This window comes from Aphelocoma coerulescens, chromosome 15 (assembly GCF_041296385.1).
Source record: "Aphelocoma coerulescens isolate FSJ_1873_10779 chromosome 15, UR_Acoe_1.0, whole genome shotgun sequence".
In the NCBI taxonomy this organism is placed as follows: domain Eukaryota; kingdom Metazoa; phylum Chordata; class Aves; order Passeriformes; family Corvidae; genus Aphelocoma; species Aphelocoma coerulescens.
Genome location: NC_091029.1, coordinates 3233699 through 3253214, shown reverse-complemented (window position 1 = coordinate 3253214; position 19516 = coordinate 3233699). Strand labels below are relative to the sequence as shown.

The window sequence follows — 19516 nt, the reverse complement described above, 5'->3', positions numbered from 1 at the left end:
CCACCCGCCGCCCCGCCCCCCTCAGGGGAGGGACTCGTCAGGTGAGGGGACGCTCCGGTCTGCGCTCCCCTCGGGCCGCACGTTCCCTCAGGTCGGAGATTCCTCTCAGGTCAAGGCTCCCTTCAGCTGCGGGTTCCCCTCAGATGTGGGCTCCCCTCAAGCGAGGGTCCCTCTCAGGCCCGGGATGCCCTCCTGTGATGGTCCCCCTCAGGCCTGCGCTCTCCTCAGGCCAGGGCTCCCCTCGGATGGGGGGTTCCCTCAGCTGCTGTCACCTGGCCTGCCCCGGTCACCTCCTGGAGGCCCTGCACCTCTCCGGAGCCCCCTCGTATTGTGCCAGCACCTGAAGCGCTCCGTGGTGTGACGTGGAAGCTTCTTCTGCCCTTTAAGGGTGGTTCATCACACATGGGGCTGAGAGTGGAGATAAAACCTCCACTGCACAGGGCCAGCCCCCTCAAAGGGACTCGGTGGCTGAATGACCACACATCTGGGCTGAGGCAGCCCAGCCCTGCAGCTGCCTGGAGCTTGGTCACAGGTCCTTAATATCAGAGAAGATGACAAAGAGGATTCCTGATCTCTTTATTTTTACGATAATTACCCACTCAGCAGCTGGACTGGCCAGTTGTGAGCAGGGCCCAGTGTTCTCAGGCAGGGTGTGAAGAGTTGTAAATGTTGGCACCATGTCCTGTGGGTTTCTTGTGAACGGATAGAAATAGGCAAAGAGGAAGAAAAAGGGAAGGGGAAGGAAGCAATTGAAAAAAAAGGTACAGGGGGGAGGGGAGGGAAGGAGTGAAGCCATAAATACAGTGCTGCATTTTCATGAGGAGCGTATGTAGGATCCCATTTCCTTGAATTGACGTAAACAACCAAAAATGTGTAGAGACACTCAGTGTTCTTGCTGTCCCTGGTCCTTCTCTGGGTCTATATTCACACCGTTTGCCCTTTTTGCATGTTTTTTTCCTACATTTGTGAGTGGACACCTGAAATGCAGTCAATGACCTTCTGCATTCAGTTTCCAGAGAAACCTGCTCAGAGCTTGCAGTGGTTTGGGATTTCTGCTGGTTTAAGAATCACCAACCCCAGGGATGTTGCATTGTCCCTGCTGCTCTGATTGTCCAGAGATCAAACATATGTGTTAGGGCAGGTCTTGATAATCCTGAAGTAGAATAATAAACTAATCAACATAATAGAAATGTCACAGGAATTTGTTATGTCTGTATTAAATTTTTCCTGGATTCTAGCATTTGTCCACAATCCTATGTAACAGGACTTTATGTTACAGGAGGCCTGGATTTTGGATTACGGACTTTGGAAGAAAAAGGATTCCAGATCGGAGAGTTCATTCTGCACTGGATACGTGCTGAAACTTTCCAGTTCTCCACAAGGTTGGAATACTCTCTGCTAGCAAAGTTATTTTTCCTTCCCACATGAAAACATTCCCTCCACCTTTGCTGTTCTCTGTCAGATCAGTTTACCACAGAGCCACCCCTAAGATGTAGCTGCATCTTACCCCTTGCTGTTGAGGGGAGGCTGGGGTGCTGACCCTGCAGACCTGGGAGAATCCAGAAAGTAAAAACACCTCAATATTTGTAGGATTGCTTGTGTCAGTCCTAACATTCAGGAAAAGGTATTTCTAGGAGACATCATAAATTGTCAATAACCCTTAAAAGTATTCCATTCCCTGCTGATCTGTAAGACTCAAAAGAGCAGAAGGAAACTCTTATCAGTCATGAATATTTGCCCTGGGCTGTAATTCTGCAGGCTGAGGACATTTCATTAGGGCCGTGGTTGGTGTTTCTCATACAAAGGCAGGAAATATTGCGCATTTCCCACTCAGAGCCCTGCTTTGCCGGCCCCAGAGCTCTCCCAGAACACCAAGGAATCACCAGACATTTATCCCAAACTCTCCTACCTCTCCCCTACACCTCTTGACAGGCACCAATTCTTATGCATGTTGTGGCTGCGCATAATGTTTGCCTCAAAAGATTTCTTTCAACTTTTTAACTAAGCCATGCTAATTAATATTCATTCAAGAGATCTGCATTTTCTTTCAAACAGAAACTACAGAAACATTTCATTAAGCACAAACAATGTGAGTGTAGCATTGCTGGCCTTACAGCTGGTTCTGCATTGTTTAACATTGCACCATTATTAAATACTTCAGAATTACCTGTAAACTCTCTCCTCCTCCCGGGAGGCTGTAGCTGTTTGTATAATCTCATTATTTCAATCACATCTTTGTGAATAAAACCAAAGCAAGCTGAGACAACAGTGATCCCCTCAGCCCTGGATGGGGAGCAGAGCTCTGTGCTGCTTGGGGTTCCCACACCTCGCCTGTCTTTCACTTGTGGCAACACATGAGAAATGGTGCCTTTCCTCTGAATTTCAGTATTTTGTGATCCTTTTTCTAGGTATCTTGCAGCTTTTTAATGGCTGTTTTTTGCTGCCAGAGATCATCTAAGGCCACTGCACAGCAAATCTACAAACATGAAATCTCTGGTTTGTCTTTACCTTAATTAACCCCAATTCACCAACCTTTCACTGCCAAAAAACATATCTAAGAAATTGAGTTAATAAATCAAGTTAAGGATCACAGCAAAATTGTGACTGTTTGTTCTCTGGGTGTTAGATTTTGTTTGCGTACACATAGTTATATATATGTACAGGCATATGTTAGCTCCTTTCCTTCAACCTCCAGACTATTCCTGAATGCAAATTCCATTCATTCTTTCCTCTTAAGATAATTGAGGCTGTTTCCTTTGATGCTTTTCCCCTGTCCTAGAAATACAGATTCTTTCCAGCACAGCAAATGGGAAAGGACAAAATATAAATGTAGATGAGTCCCTATTCTAACATCAGATGACAAGAAGCTGTGGTAAATAAAATACTTGGCACGTGTTTCAGCTGGAGATTGATGCTGCTGATTCATCTTGTATTCATCTGGATTTATCTCTCAGTTAAGGAATAAATTAAGGACTTCAAGTGAGGCGTTAGCTCAAGTATGGCCAAATTTATCTGCTTCCAACAATATTAAGAGTCTTGCAAAGCACTCCACGGTTGCAGTAAATAATTCTCAGCTTTGGGTGACTTCAGTAATTAACTTCATAACTTTACCTTTAAACCTCTACCTTGTTGCAGGTAGTTAAGCAGAGACCATGAGCTGTAAATCTGCAGCAGCAGGAACTCATGGGGAGAGGGTGTCTGGTGTCAGCTTCCAGGACTTCAGCCTTTCAGTTTGCATGACTATCTAAGTGCCTGAACATTCCAGATAACGCAGGGGTTTAGCTTTAGGTTGTTTTGATGTAAAACAAACATGGTTTTTATCTTGAGAGAGCTGCTCCCAGCAAAAAGGAGGGAAGAATTTTAAATGCTTTCCCACAAGGCTGCCTCTTAAGCCAGAGTCAACCAGGTGAAGTTTACACCTCAAACCTTTCACTTCAATCCCTCCTAAATCCTGCTGATGACAATTCTTTGGAGCAGAGTGGTGGGGAAGCTCCTTCAGCTCACTGACACAGGCTTGGTTGGAGTCCAAGACCCTCCCACCTCTTCCCTGGCTTTTCTTTTGAATATAGCAGCAATAAAACACGCGTCTGAGCATCCCACTTCCACAGTATGTTGTTGTCACACTCTTCACCTTTAAAGAATTCCAACATATGTTTCCTTAAATGCTTTTTCTCTATTTATTCTACGAAGTTCCCAGAATAAATTTAATTTATTGATTCTGACAGTTTTCAGTTGGTTTGGACACTTCACATGGGTGATTCCCCAAGCTTAGTGAGAGCAAACTCAGCTTGGAGCAGCTGTCTCCTTTCAGTGAGAAAATGATTGGTTTCAGATGTAGAATACTGAGGGCCTTGGGCTATATTTAATTTTTTTTTTAAATCCTGCTCTTAAAAGTGAAAAAAAAAGAAAGTGCATCATATGTCACAGGACCTTGCTGCAGAAAGGTGTTTTTCTGGGCATGTTTCCACACACAAACTCCCAGTGCTTGATTTGTTCCTCAGTGTGTCCAGCCTGGAAGTAAGTGGAGTTCAATGAACTGTGTTGGCAGAATAAGGGGCTGAGTTACAGCATAATTTACATGGACAGATTTAAAAGCTTCCTTTCAGTCTTAATAAATGTAAGGTTTAATCAACTTCCAGACAACTGAAGCAGCAACAGTACAAACAGCAGCAGAACTGAAGCCCTGTCACTGCCTGGTGAAGGAGGCTTTGCTGTTCCTTGATGTCAGTGGCCAATGCCTGTCACAGTGAAACAAGAAAAAGAAACCAAACCGCCAAGAAAGGTATTTGGGGCCAAATCTTGGCTGGCAAGGCTGGAACAAGGGGAATTGTGTCAAGGAAAACCCAAATTCTCCTGCTAGCACATCATAACTTGAATTTTTGACCGTACTTTTCATAGTGGCCTCAATGTTGTGCCTGGAAACAACTGCTCTTGGGAGAGGAAGAGAGTTTGGTTAGGACGTTTCAGGGTCACTTTGGGTTTATATCTCACTCTTTGACTGAATTATGTATTCTAGATATATCTGACTACCCTTTGCAAAAATTATCCCCACTTCCTACTTACTAAGGGGGTTCCTTCTCTCAAAATGGAATGACATTTTCTAAGTAAAATTTCAGTTGAGTGAGTCAAAAGAACTTTTTGATTAAACTTCAAATATCACCACCTTCTCTTCAAGCTGGTATAATTTTGTCTTTTTTTGTAAGAAGAACATGCTTACATTTTCCCACTCTGTACCCTTGTAATACAAAAAGGTACAGAATGATATTATCAAGTGACAAAATAATTAAGTATGATTCAAGTGTTTATACCTGGACTAAGAAAACTGTAGATGGGAACCACACACTGCCCCTTCCTAGATAAATGTCTCTGTGAAGCCCCCATGGAGAGGGCAGGAGGGTCTGTGAGGGTGCTGATAACCCATTCTGGGACCATGTAAGTAAAATAAAAACCACACAGAGACCAGGAGCAGAAGAATTTAAAATAAGTGACTCACAACTGGAGGCAGCACCCTCCATCATATCCAGATACAGAGGTTTTTGCAGAGGGAGTTTTTGATCTCAATTTGTGAATTTTAATATGTTGCTAAAATATTTTATGTCTTTTAAAGTTTTTATTGTTTTCAAAAGTATATTGATTTTCAAATATGTCTGTAACTTCTGGTCAGCAGAAGCTGTGGTTAGGTATGGCATAGTTTGGACTGGCAGTTCAAAAACCTCAGGCAGCCTGTGCTCTTTAAAAATAAAGTGAAATGGTCTGAATTAGCTAATTATTTTAATTGCCAATCTCTCAGTTAAGTGCAGTGCAATATAGGGGCCGAAATTAAAAAATAGTTAATACTTTTCCAGAGATGGCTCTTTCTGGTTGTAATTTCAGGCTGTAGATTTTGGGCTGCAATAGGCATTTTTTCTTCTCCCTCATGGGTTTCTTTATTTCTTCCCCAAAGCTCTATCCTCACTCCAGCCCTTACAACTGGCCATGGTAAAACACAGGAATGATTGTCTTCAGTAATTCTTAGGCTCTGCCCCAAACCAGAGCACATTAATGTGACTGACTGTGAATAAATCCTTCCTGAATATATTCATCTCATTTTTAATAACAGGAGACATTTTCTCTTGTATAAGTATTTCTTAACTTGGTCAGCTTCCATGGTTTTCTCTCAGTTTTTTTTTCCTGCTTAAGGAAGTCTTTAAGTTCTACCTCTCCTACATCCCTGGAAATGCTTGCTAGCAGCTGCCATCTTCCTAGTTCATCTAAACTAACACAAGAAATTCCATGTGTGTATTTTCCCTTGGTACAGATTTCCCTCCACCATTTCCACACCAGCTCACATGTTGTCTGTGGAGCACCTCTTCCTTCCCTCCACTTCATTTTCCTTCACCGGATTTCTCAGGCAGTGGCATTGTCTCCTTTGGCTCCATGGCCCTCACACGTGTCATGGGAAATGGAATATTTGCCTTTAGTCACACTCACACTTGGAATAAATCCATTCTCTGTCCTGTCTGAGCATGGACACAACATTGAAGCCACATTCAATGCCACAGATATCGAAGATGGCAAAGGAGCACCTGTCAGGGAAGACTGTATCTCATCTTTACAGAAGCAGCTGCTTGTTTTCATCGCAAGATTTCCCACCTACCTCAGCATTTTTACCATACAGCTTGCAGAGCTGTGCACAAAAATTACCGTAGAAGGATGAGAAACAAGTGCATTTGGCTCATGGGAGTCATACAAGAGCTTTGGTTTGATACTAGAAATGTGCACAGTCAATTACCCATTAGGGAAGATTATTACAGACACCCACAAGGCCAGAGTGGCAATCCCTGCTCACCATGGCTGTGGAAGAAATGTAATGGATGAGGGAATTAGTGTCAGGTTTATTCAGATTTCTCCTTTAAGACCACCGATGTGCATTTTCAGCGGCTTTCTCGTGTTTCTCCTGACATTTGCAAGGCTGATTTATTTGTTACTCATAGGTGCTGTAATCAGTGCTTTCGTTTCCAGCGTTCTGCTGCTGGGCGTATGAAAAACCAACCAGAGGGAAAACACTCGTTGCTTATTAGCACTTTATATTCTGCTGGAAAATCCCGAGCTCAGGGCACGTAGCTGCACAGCGCTGTGTGTGCCCGGTGGCTCCGGCTCCATCCCCCGCGCTCAGCGTGGGGACCAGAGCGTGATGCCGTGTCCCAGCACATCCCTCTCCGCCCTGGGCCGCTCCCGTGGCCCTCAGCGCTGGAGTTTGGCACGTCGCTATGGCGACCCCGCCGCCGCCGCAGGCAGCACCCAGCCGCCACCATGACAGGTCGGTATCCGCGGTTTGGTCCTCGGCATCAGGGGAGGCAGGAGAGCGGCGGCCACGCTCCAGGGTGCTTTGCAAACCGAGCTCGTGGTCTTTCCCTGTCGGCCGCTCGCACCGCTGCCCTCCTTCCCGGCTCACGCCGGCGAGGAGCAGCAACAGGCGCCCTGAGCATTCCCCTCGCAGACAGTACCCTGGGGGCGAGGAGGGGATGGGGGTGACTCTGCTGCGCCGGTGGATGCTGGCAAAGGGACCCCAGTGCAGAGCAGTGCCGTGGTGCTGCGTCACTGCAAGGGTTGAGCTCAGCCGGGGCACCTCGGGGCCGGGGGACAGTCAGGCAGGGTGCACAGGGGTGTGGTGCCAGGCACGATGCTTCCAGGGACAGTCAGCAGCCGCTTCTGTGCACCCAGGTGTGTTTCCCTCCTTGCTCTTCATTCAGTTAAGATGTAAGATGAAAAAAAGTAGCTACATTGCATTGCTCTGAAGTTCCGCAAAGAGCCAGAGGAAAAAATGGGCTTCCTGTAGGGCCGTGCAAACTAAGCATTTTACCAGAGACCTGACAAAAGTCGCAGAGCAGCGTCTGGAGGAGGACGCGGAGGTCTGTACGAGCCTCATCCCCCAGCGCCGCGGCAGAGACGCACGGGAGCAGCAGCCTGTCGCCCTCGGCACCGAGAGCTGCAGCCGGAACGACTCTGCACCGCCTGCCTCTCGCTGCCAGCCTCCCCGCGCCCTGGTAGTAGGCGGCTAAAAACATCCAGGGAGGCGAATACCGACTGCGTTATCACTTACGCAAACCTGTCATCGCTGACGTAAATTTAGAAGGGAATTCAGCAAGTAAAGGCGGCTCCCGCTGGCCCGCCTTACCCCGGGTACTCTGCGCGGGCTGTGCCTCGCAGGACACGGCGAGCAGATGGGGCTGCCCCCGCAGCAGGGAATCCTCCCTGGGGTTTGTAAATCCTAAGCTTTGAGTTAAAGAAGTGGTGGGATGTGATGGTGGGAAAGCGATGCTCCCATCTGACAGGGGTAGTGAAGAGACTTCTTGTCACAGGCATGAGCTGCTCAGAGGTCATGGCTAGTGTCAGGGTGGGTACAGGTTGCTGTAGCTCGGCTCTTCAGCTTCCCCAGCAAAGGCAGGGCAGACACAAGCCAGCAATGTGTGGCACGGTGTCCTGAAAAACCCCAGCCCTTGGCAAATATTGGCAAGGCCCCCCTTCTCCAGGAGCTGCAGCACCCAAAAGTGAGGGAGGAACTCAGCAGTTTTAGTGTATCCTGTATTTTCATTGCTGGAAAAACATCCTCTGTGATGGGCTGTGACTCCATCATACCGAGGGATGGATCCTGTCCTCGGTGTTCAAGACTCATTCTGGACTCATAACTACTTTTATTTAGCAATGTTGTCCTCCCAAATAGCTGTTGAATGACCATTGCCCACAGCTGGAAAATGGAGAACTGAGGATGAACCCTTAACAGTATTTTCTTAGTTAGTATTTCTAGCTTTTATTTCCTAGAAAGGACCTAAAGCACCTTTCTTTTCCCCTCTCCTCCCACGATCCATGTTTTCTCCCCTGCCGGGCTTCCCGGCACCCGCAGCACAGCAGGAACCAGAGCTTCGCTCTGCCGAGAAGGGAAAGACGCAGCAACATCACTCGATACGGCTCAGTCCAGCGGATCAGGACAGAAGGGGGAGCCCAGGAGACAAAATCGGAGAGCATCCCACCCCGCCAGGCTCCAGCCGAGCTCTGGATGTTAACGGCATTCATAGGAACTTGCTTTTGTTTCTACAGCCACCTTTTGGCTTTTGTTTATGGTTTACAGGAGACCACTCTCACCTCCGAGTCTGTGCCCAATTCCCACTGTGCTGAACAGTGGTTCCATTGGCAGTGCTCAGAAATCACCACCATGCTGCACTCCACCATTGTCCTATGTATTTATGAGGCAAAACATCTCCTTTTCCCTCCTCTTCCCCCACACTGACCCTTTCCCTCCAGGCCTCCAACACCCGAAACACCCCCACTGTGCCTGTCATCCCCTGCCTGCTGTTCCTGCTTTAAACCCACGTCACCTCGGAAGTCACCTCCTTGGCAGCTTGATGGGCTGGTGAGCATTTGGCCAGCCGTGGGCGAGTCCACAGCCTCCTGGGAGATGGAAACATTGTGGTTTCAACCCCTTTTAATAAGGCACCTGGAGGACTGATATTTTTAGCAGTAAAGGAGCCTGAGCTGCATTACTGCTGAGGGTATGAAGTGTCCCAGCTCTGGGTGGGCCTCAGGGACACTGGACAACTCCCTGACCTGTTCCATAAGTTGTATGGAGTAGATACCTTTCCCTGCACTCCCCAAGATCTCGAGCAGAGATCAATGCCCACCACAAACCTGACCTGCTGAGATTTATTTAACATTTCCTAACAGGCCAGTCTATGCTATGAGCCCATTTTCACACAGTGCTGGTTTGTACTTCAGTATCTTTAGTTGCCTCCTGTTTGTTGTATCTGTGTTTCACCCCTCCAAAGCCAGGCATCAGTTACTGACTCGGGTGCATCTTAAAGCACGGCTCACAAATACTGTTCTGCCTGTACCTGCCTGAGTAATTTCTAATTTATTGCTGATAATAATTTGTCTTCTTCTCCAGATACCAACAATATGCCCATTATAAAGTACCCCAGGATTAGAGACCCTCTCTTTTATGAATGGGACAGGAAAGCCCAGAAATGTGGATTGAGACACACAATCTATGCTGTAAATGGGGATCAGTATACTGGAGAATGGTTGGACAACTTGAAACATGGTAAGATAATTTTGAGAAAAAGTAGCAACTTAGATGTCCTTACAAAGGTTCCCAGGGGCAGGGAGCAGTCAGTGGTTCTATATGCTCCTGGAAGAGCATTTATTAATGTATGACTATATGTACACACACACACATATTTATATATATTTGATAAATGTAATGCAAAAATGCAGAAACATTTCTAATATGTAACTTGAAGAGCTTTTGCATGCACTCAGGGGCAATTACCCAAAATATCTCTATTACAGATGTTTAAAAATGCTTTCCAAATACAGCAAACTGCAGTAAGCTCCATGCACTGGGATGTGCCCTGGCTGCACAGTCCCTGGAGCTCTCTCAGCTCCTGACTTGGCTCCAGGAATCTTAATTTATTCCCAAGATGTGGCAGGGGCTGCAGGAGACAGAGCAGGGGAAGGAGACCCTGTCCAAGCCTGGAGCAGCCGGAGCAGGACAGGCTTGTTTACAAGCAGTAAACTGAGGTTTGGAAAGATTTCAGTGCATTCAGCAGAGGCCACACAGGAAGCCCCATATCAAGATTAACAATAGTTCCAACTTGGGAAGCTAAACTGAATCCCAGACATAAGCCTGTCTTGGTGCAGGGAGTGCTACCCTGCCTGCGATGGAGCAGGAAGGGCAGCCCTGTACACCCTTCTCCTAACCATGATGGTCTCCCTGTCACTCCTCTCGTTTGTTAAACAGGTAAAGGCACCCAGCTATGGAAAAACACGGGAGCTATTTACAGCGGTGACTGGAAGTTTGGGAAGCGGGATGGTTATGGCTCATACAGCATTCCTGACCCAGTAACCAAGGAATACAAGAGGGTGTACACAGGCTGGTGGGAAAATGACCGAAGAGGTGTAAGTGAGATTTTCTGCATGTGCCAACAGTGAGGCAGCAGGACCCAAAACACAGGGAAGAGCTGAGCACATGTGCAAAAAGATTACTTAAAATACTAATTTTCCCAATACTGAGGCTGAATTGAATGGTCAAGACTAAAAATCCAAGATTTTTATGGAAGTGCCATCTCCTTCCTGGAGAGGGAGTCATCCCCACCCATCTGCTGGTTACCAGGCTATAGCCCCAAGTTCGCCACCAGCTGCCGCAGAGCAGTGGTTACTGCTCAGACTCACCTGCAGCTTGGCCAGGCAGGATGGGAGGTTTCCCATCCCATCTCTTAATCCTCCTCACCCATTCCTTTCATTCCTCTTATCCTTCAACAAGTCAGAGGAACCTGTGTTATAGGCACTGCCAGAAAATGTACTTTCTTCTGGGAGTTTTACAGCATAATAGGCAACTAACTTGAGTTATTTTGGAAATTAAGCCTGTCACAATAAATCACTGGTTTTTTTCTAAAAGGAACATAATGAGAAAGTAATCTGGTAGAAGTGACTGCAATATAATGTGCAAAATCCTTGTAGGAACATTTTTGGATCTGCCAGTGGAAACCTTGTGTTTGTCTTTGTGTCTGCTTTTAAATTAAACTCATCTCCACCAACGCTTCTAATGGGCGTGTGGCTCCATGGCTCCTGTCTCTTGGAGGGAGCTTCCCTTCCTGTTCTTTAAGGTCATATTTTGGATAATTGGGCTTTGGTGAAAGATGTATAATGACATCCAAATATCACTATGGTTAGGTTTTCTTCTAAAAAAGTTTCTCCCTTACATCCATGCAGTTTAATCAAATCAACACTCAGAAAAATCAGTTGTTTCCAGAACTGGTTTTATTATTTGTTCAGAGAAAAAAGAACACTTTATTCCAATGGGAAAATGTGTTAGTAATATGGAAATATTTATTGGTATCACTCTCTGGGATAGGGGGTACTTCTGGACTTCACTTGATGGCAAACATACACCTAAGACAAACAAGGGCTGGAGTTGCCCAGCCTGGGACACACTGAGCTGGAAACGTCATCAGGGTTGAAAGACATGAAATCCCCGTGTTGAGAGATACATCCTTTAATGCTGCCTACCCCAGGCAGGTTTATATACTTCTAAAACACACTTTTAGCTGAATATTAGCAGCAATCATGCCAATAATAACACACTGAGATATAAACCCAGGGTTTTGTCAAGGGAATAAAACTGTTTGCCAAAAAAAAATCCTGTACTACCACATCTCATTTCCTTCAGCACGAGAACAGCCACAGAACTGGGCTGCCAGCAGCCATGTGTAAGAGTAATAAACAAAGGAGTATTTTATCAAAGTGATGTCCCAAAGTTGAACACTGACCCCTTTCAATAGAGCAGCTCCTAACCAGCCATCTCTGTGCTGCTGCCCAGGGCCGGGGGGTGTTCTTTTACCCCAACGGGGAGTGCTACGAGGGCGAGTGGAGCAACGGTTTGCGGAGTGGCTGGGGAAAGATGCAGTACAAGGACGGTTCCGTCTACGAGGGACAGTGGCAGGTGGATCAGCCCAATGGGCAGGGCGTGCTGCGGCTCCGTAAGTACTGACCACCCTCACCCTGCCCCTTCCAAGCTGCCCTCCGGGTGTCTCTGCCATCCAGATTTCTGGGTGCTACACTGCAGCCTTGCAGCAGGGCTGCAGCTGGTCCGGGTCATCCCTCCCATCCTGGTCTGGAGCTGGAGGCAGCACAGGCTGAGCAAGGGCCCATAAGCCCACACGCACGAAAGCCTACTTTTGCTGTGATTTACATTTAAATGACTGGGATGGTTCGGGTTAGAGATAATATACTGTTGGGTCAGAGAAGAGCAAATCTCTCTTTTCAAGCCAGGCACTTTGCCAGACAGGCTTTCTAGCTCTGCATACCAAAGAAGAGTCCAGTTTCCAGCACAGGAAAAAAAAAACCAACAACAGTTTTCTTTTTGTGTTCACTCCATCCTCTCTGTCTGCTTCCGACAGTGGCTCATGTTGAGTGAACACAGGGGTTTCATTAGTACACAATCCTTTTCCATAAATAACACCAAGCACATCACGGATTGGAAATGTTAGGGCCAATCTCAGCATAAATACAGAAATTTAAATTTTTTCCCCTTGGAGTTTTACACATTTTCTCCCAAAGCCAAGAATCCCAAAAATCTCTGTCATACCAGGCACGGCATTCCAAGAACATCTGAAGAAATATTATCTCCATATTATTATTCATCTATTCTATTTTTTTGCTTGGAAGTGATCTCAAGGCGAGTAATTAGCTAAGCAAAGCAGCTGGGAGGAATGAGCATGACCTTCACTGCACACCATATGCATGACTGTGCTCTCTCTGCTGGCTGTAAAGTCGCTTTGGACCAATGGCTCATCCGGATGAAATCAGCACCCGCTTCCAGAGGGAATCTTCCACTGATCTGCTGCGCTCCCATCAAAGGCCCTGTTAGTTATAAACTAACAGCCCCTGCAGGCTGAGCTGTGGCTGATGCACCATTTCAGAGCCCAGTTGCCTCCAGCATAGCCTCTGACTGATTGTTAGCTGGATTCCTTTTGGTTAAAATTAGCCGGAGCAATTATTTCATACCCACGAGCTTAATGCATTCAGCTCAGCTGCTGGAAGTGCGCCCACGTGCCAGCAGCTTTGCCATGTGAAAGAAAAGGAGTTCTTCAGTGGAGGTCACGATGAGCTGCAGCTCAAGATTAAATTGCTTGTAGTGGCAGCGTGCCCGGCGAGGGTGAGCTTGGCTGAGAGCACCGCGCTGATCTGCCGCCTCTGCTACATCCATTCCCCAACAGCTTTGTACCAGAGCACTTCGCATCCACAGGGATCATGGTTGCGAGCAACACAGCCTCGGGTGCTCTGGGAGGAGAGCAGATGGGAGCAGCTGGGCACCACAGTGCAGTCAGGGCGTTCGCTGCCCCCTCCTTTCAGCCAGGGCTGTGATTTTGGTGGTTTCTCACTTCTTGGTGGCTGGAGTGCAAAACCCAAGCTGCTCCCACCCCTGTGGGCAGGGCAGGCTGGTGCTGCAGATAAGCACAAAACCAGATCAAAGTTGCAGATAACCATCACCATAGCTCCAGCCTGTAAACCAGACCCTGCCTGAGCAGCCCAGCAGCTACATCCTCCAGAAGCATTTTTGGTTTTTCCCTCTTCCCTTACAGCATCCTGGCTATCTCTGCAGCACCGTGTGGTGTGCACTGATATTTCAGCCACTTCTTGTGATGAAGAATGGCAGAGTTCAGCTGAGACTCAAAGGTATTTCCCCTAACATGGTCAGAAATCCCCATGGATTTGGGCTTAGAAACACTGTATGTAGAAAAAGGGGTGAGCAGAGGACTCTATTAGTGACAGCAGGGTGGTCTGGATGTATCCCAGCTCCAGCGTCACCATGGGTATGATGCCCCTTCTCAACCAGCATCCATGGATAAGGCTGCTCTCTTCCCCTTGCAGCTCTGCTTTCCCTCTTAGTGATGGATGGGTGGATTCCTGGAGAGCAGCACAGAGCCCAAAAAAAGCCTCTCTGAACTTGCAGAATAATGCCAAGACAAGCAGTACAGCTGGAAAAACAGTCTGTAACTGACTGCCTGAACCGTTCAGACTCTCACAGCAATTCTCACCCCGTAATTCATTGAGGAAAAACTTAACTAAAAGTATTCTTTGAAATCAAGATTATTTTGACTGGACAGCAATCAGTGCTCTGTTCCTTGCCCAGACAAGCAAATCTCTTCAAGCCAGAGATCCTGTGTGATTTGTTGCAGTGACAAATCTGAAACTTGTGTTCTGTAATTTTTCATGTTGTAAAGAGTGACTCAGGGACCAGTCCCTTACCCTGAGCACACTTGCTCCTTGTGTCAGCAAAGAATGAGTATCACTGTGAGAAGAACAAAGCAGGTGAGCACTGTCCTGGCTCCAAGTGGACAAGTGTGGGCTCCTTCTACAGCATTTTCTCCCTCTGTGGCACAGCAAACGGAGCACTGCAAAATCAAAATGACACACAGTGCCACAGCCACCTTGAAATTACTAAGAGGCGCCAAACACATGAGCTCTGCTGGTTTGCTCTGTTGATTGATTTCATTTGTAACCCCTTAACCAAATGGTGCAAATTTCAAGGTCTGTTCATGTATTTAATTGCAGCAAATGGAAATCGGTATGAAGGAGGTTGGAAAGATGGCAAGAAGCATGGTCCAGGGAAATACTTTTACCTGGATAAGGGACAGCAGTTAGAAGGCATCTGGGTAGCAGATATACCGAAGTGTGGAGTTCTGGTTGACTTTGGCAGAGACAACGCTCCAGCCCCTACTCAGTATCCACTCCCAGAGGTAATTGCTTGGAAATTTTGGTGTTTGCATTCATCAGTGCTTGGGTCAGCTCTCCAGGTAGCATTTCACTCCCCAAGAGATTTCCCCCACGGGGTGTGTGCTCAGTCTTTTGGCCAGCAGTGTCCTAAATGGCCCCTAGGGACTAACAGCTCGTGCAGCCTCTGCTGGAGCCTCCCAATTGCCTACATCTGAAAAAATGCAGTTCTCATGCACCAGAACCGCTCAGAGACCTGATGCAGCACAAAGGAAACGGGGACAATACAGGCAGAGACAATAGTGGGATTTGCGTCAAGACCAAATGATTTCACCAAGCCCAAGTGCTGAGGCTGAGCAGACCCTGCAGGAACCCGAGCAGCTGCAGGGTGAACAGCAGCTCCTTCCTCCCTGTCAGGGCTCACCGTGTCCAGCAGCCCCAAGGGCAGAGGGGCCTGTGCAGCTTCCCACCTGGGCCCAAGGTGGGTAGATGGTGTCCGAGAGGCCACATCCCCTGCTCCTCTTTTCCCTTGACTGACACACACTGCAGAGGAAGAGCCAGGCTCTATCCCCATCCCACAGACTTGGTGAGACAAAGACACACTGGGCCACCAGCCTGGCAGCCACTGGCTCCTTGCGTGTCACTTTGGTGCACGACCTGGAGGACAGGAGAGCCTGTCCCCAACTCCATGCCCTTGGACAAAGACAGGAAATGGGAATCAGCAGTGAACAGTTGTGGCTCCAAGTGACAGCTGTCCGTAAGAGTCTCAGCTTGAACCTCCGTGGTCTGCAAACTGCAGCTGTGAAACACAAAGGCATCAGTTTCCATGGGGTGGTCAGTGCACGATGGGGTGGGGAAGCTCCCCTTCACTTAGAGCCAAGCAGAGCCACCCTGGATAACCACAGCACACTACTCTGCTCCAGTAACACAGGGAATACCACGGCCCCTGGGCAGGTAAAGCCACCCACCTTCCTCTGGCCCAGGGACAGGACTGTTCCAAATGACACCACGCACATGCAGCCTTCCAAAGCTCACAGATGCTGTATCTTCGTTGCCCCTGTTTTTTCAAATCCAGTTTCAATAACCAAGGGCCCTTTGAGCACAGTTTTGACAAGCCAGTTAATCCTGTAAGAACCAGGCACACCCACGGCAGTGCAGAATAATAAATCCCAAATACCCACCAGGGAAAAACAATCTCTATTTTGCAAAAAGAGTGAAAGGAGCAGCACTTCTGTAGCTAAAAATATTTACTTTATGTGGTTTGTCAAAGGTCACTGAGAAGAGCCTCAACAACCCAACAGCCTGGGATGAACTGCTGGTACATTAAGGCAGGATGTGCAAGTCTGGCTGTTTATTTAACTCCCCAAAGACCAAGTGATGATCCAATTATCTTCAGCTCTATAAGCAAAAACAAAGCACCAACTTTCACTGCTGTTACTGTGCTTTCATTGGGTAGAGATCTGTTGATCTCAGAATATGAAGTAATAGATAAAAGGAGAAAAATTGAATTGAGGTTTTCATAAGCCTTTTGTCACCGGTACCCCCTTTACTAAAATTACAGGTGAGGCCCAACAGGCTACAAATCAAAGCCACTTTTGCCCAAGAGTGTGTTTTGTTAAAGTCACTGACACAGAGCTATTTCAAGGAGATGAAGTGATGTACAACACACTAATAAAATAAAGGGAGTGTAGTTGTTTCTAAAACAATAATTGAAAAGCTGCAATATGAGCTGAAGTCCTGATATGTGGGAGACTCTCCAATAATGCTCAAGTAATCAAGATCTATAAAACCTTAAGCTTCTTCAATTACACTGCATAACTGATTTATATTCTTTTTATTTAGATTGAACTACATGATCCAGCTGGTGTTTTAGCAGAGGCCCAGGCAATGTTTGATGACAGCCATAATTAATAACCAGATGCTGAAGAAAAAAAAAAAAAAAAAAAGATTTAAGAACACGATCCTGGGTTGTTTATTCCTCCGAGTCTCAAATCCACACCGTGGGTATCGTGTCGTGGTCTGCCTCACCCTTCCCTCAAGGCTGTTCAGGTACACTGCACTCTGCTCAGTAGCCTCTTCCCACCCCCACTATTTTGGAAAAGAAAAGAAAAAAATTAAGTGGAAAAAACCCCAAAAGACAAGCACCAAAATGCTGCAAGAAAGGCAGAGTGACTCTTCGCGCAGTTCCTCTGACTTATTCCTCCTGCAAAGAAATTACCCTCCTGTTGGTTTCGAGGTCTTTGCTTTAGAGAAGGAGGGTTTCTAGTATGTGTTCTAAAAGCACACAGAAAAATACAATCAAGTACTTGTGTCCTCCACTGCCCCCAAACATAGCCCAGTACATACCTGTGACCTAAGATGTCCATTTTGAAGTTACAACAGCTCATGTTTCAATTAATAAGTATATTTCAGGCCTCTAGATACCAAATAATCTGCAACAATTGAGTATATTTTATTTCATGAAAGTATTTTATACCCAAATAAGTGATATACAATAACCAATGTTTAAAATGATTGAGGTAAATGCCTAACACCGTTAGTATAAATAAGGGATAAAAAAATTTTAAGTGCACTCAATGTTTAGATCCACATGTTTGTGTCTGGTTACTGCCTGGGTACACAGTCACGAAGGTACCCAAGGTGTAACTTTCATTACCATTTCCACAGGTGGAAAATGAGAAAAACATACTTGATATCATGGCTTAAAGTGCAGAAAATAGTCAGAAAATTAGTTGTAATAACAGCGCCATTAGCTCAGAGCCTACCAGCTTGAGAAAACTAAAAATAACCTTGTCCCACTAGCTTCTAATTCTGTATCTTTTAAACAACAAGAAAACCCCACACTTCTCAGTCCTGTTGTAAAAGATCCACAAATCAAAGAGAAATTCAGTTACTTATCCAGGACAGCAAGGAATTTTACAAAATAAAACTTGGAAAACTGATTTTCTGGACATCCATTCAGAACCATGTAACTTCTAAATACAAAATTTACAGACAGAAGTAAAATTTTTACAACTGACCACACCCTTTTAATCAGTTGCTCTAGTCAGGTTTTCTTCCTTTAGTGGGGGCTTTTAGGGGCCTGCTTCCCCAAGACAGAACTAGTATTCCAGTAAAGGATGGGAAAATACATTTTGTGCCTACTACCAAGATTTTGTGTTTTGGAATGCTGCTTCCTTATTGCCTTTACTAAAGCAATGCCTCCAGGGCTCCATGAACGAGCACCTGTGAGCCTGTAGTTACAATCCTCACCATCAGATTTACATCAGGAATACAATATATCTGAAGCATGTAATGGCAGAGCTGAGAAAATCCAGTTTAGCCTCTGTATGCCAGGACCTGTGAAAACACCAAGTGGAAAGCTGTTTGCTGCTTGTGAACCATGACTGCTGCTGAAAAACCAAGCAACCCAGCAGGTTTTTGTTGGGTTTTTTTTTATAGTTATGTTTTTAGAATACAAAGGCACCACAGGTGACCTTGTCAGCACTTTGCACTGCGGTGTTGCTGACAGGTGAGATCAGTCCCCATCTGCTCCAGTAGTAAGCACACTCGGCACCTGAACTCCACAGGCACTTCCCACAGTTTGCAAGTACGTTGGGATAACCTGAGATGGAGGTTGGTGTGAGAGACCACGTTCAGCCCAGGCTGTTAGGCACAGCTCACTGTACTGTCACAGTCCCTCCTGACTCACAGCAAAATCCCAGGTTTCTATTCCACAGTGATAGCTACGACAGGGATGTCAAGTTTTCTTCCCTTTGGCTTGAAACTTGTCTCAAGTTTGTGTTCAAAAAACAGCTTTTACCCATTAAAGCCCAAAGCTACTCCATAGAAGAACTGTGTTCCAAAAAATTCAACTCCTAGACACAGCCAGAATTACTGAAGCAGCCCAGGACAACTGCTGGAATCTTTCTTGGACAAGCCTCTTACCTAGGAGACCAAATGTAAGTTTTTGCCTAGAGAGGAAATGAACAACACAGTAGCCTTGGTGTCACAGAGGTGTCTGAAAGAAAGCAGCAATATTAATCACAAATAACCTACTTCCATAAATAAATATACATCAAGAAAAGTTGTCTTCCAGATCCTTTGGAAGCAAAAAATGTATAATGAGTTATTAAATACTTCAGCAAGGAGAACACTTTTCTAAACAAGGAAGACCAAGGCATAGCTAATTACTTGGGAATCCAACACAGAGAAAGCACCTTTTGCTGCTTGTTTCTGAGGGTTTATTAAAAATATATTTTCAATATAAAAGTATAAAATAATTACTACTTTGGCTTGGAAAAAAAACAGCAGTGGTTCTGATTTTCAAGCAAAAAAAAATTATCCAGTGATAATTTCCATCTAGTTCCTTCTTTTTAAAAAAAGATTCTTAAATGAGAAACAGGCAAATCTATCTCTCCAGATAATATGTGCCAGCTCGTGAGAACTTTAAAACAATTATTGCTTTTATTTTCTTCCACGGAAGAGTTGAGTCTCATTCCTACTCATGTGGCCACACCACATTGCAGTAAGTCTAGTCCTGGGTGTTTAACAAGTTACAAAATGTGTAAGTGCCACGGGAAAAAGGCACTGGAGAAATCAGCAAAGTAATAATTACTTGGCAGCAAAACATACTGGGGAAAGTGGTGGGAAAGCTTTCACTCCTACCATCTGTCAAGCTTTCCAGGGAGAGCAGCGCTAGCGCTGAAACCAAGCGCTAATTGCTGCATGTCCCAAGTAATTTGTATCATGCCATGCAATATGGGTAGGACAAGCAGTATCTTCT

The 19516-nt window shown here is 46.0% G+C and overlaps 1 protein-coding gene across 3 annotated transcripts; it reads left to right on the top strand.

Annotated features, from left to right (window-relative positions):
• The first annotated feature begins 39 nt into the window (after positions 1-39).
• Positions 40-19500, top strand: MORN3 (MORN repeat containing 3). Of its 3 annotated transcripts, none has more exons than XM_069030615.1 (6): positions 40-91; positions 1280-1382; positions 9422-9577; positions 10277-10434; positions 11855-12014; positions 14593-14979. In XM_069030615.1, the coding sequence occupies exons 3-6, from the start codon at positions 9433-9435 to the stop codon at positions 14967-14969; spliced, it is 840 nt and encodes a 279-aa protein (XP_068886716.1). In that variant the 5' UTR covers positions 40-91; positions 1280-1382; positions 9422-9432; the 3' UTR covers positions 14970-14979. The 3 variants fall into 3 exon arrangements, with proteins under 3 accessions (XP_068886716.1, XP_068886717.1, XP_068886715.1); XM_069030616.1 differs by lacking the exons at positions 40-91; positions 1280-1382 and adding exons at positions 6741-6799; positions 16594-19500 and having other exon boundaries at positions 14593-14777; XM_069030614.1 differs by lacking the exons at positions 40-91; positions 1280-1382 and adding an exon at positions 6741-6799.
• Positions 19501-19516: the final 16 nt, after the last annotated feature.

Bases quoted from the DNA above. Each gene is read 5' to 3' on its own strand.
- MORN3 (XM_069030614.1), top strand. The intron at 9,578-10,276 runs GTAAGATAATTT...TTTGTTAAACAG, and splicing joins GTTGGACAACTTGAAACATG to GTAAAGGCACCCAGCTATGG. The intron at 10,435-11,854 runs GTAAGTGAGATT...GCTGCTGCCCAG, and splicing joins GGGAAAATGACCGAAGAGGT to GGCCGGGGGGTGTTCTTTTA.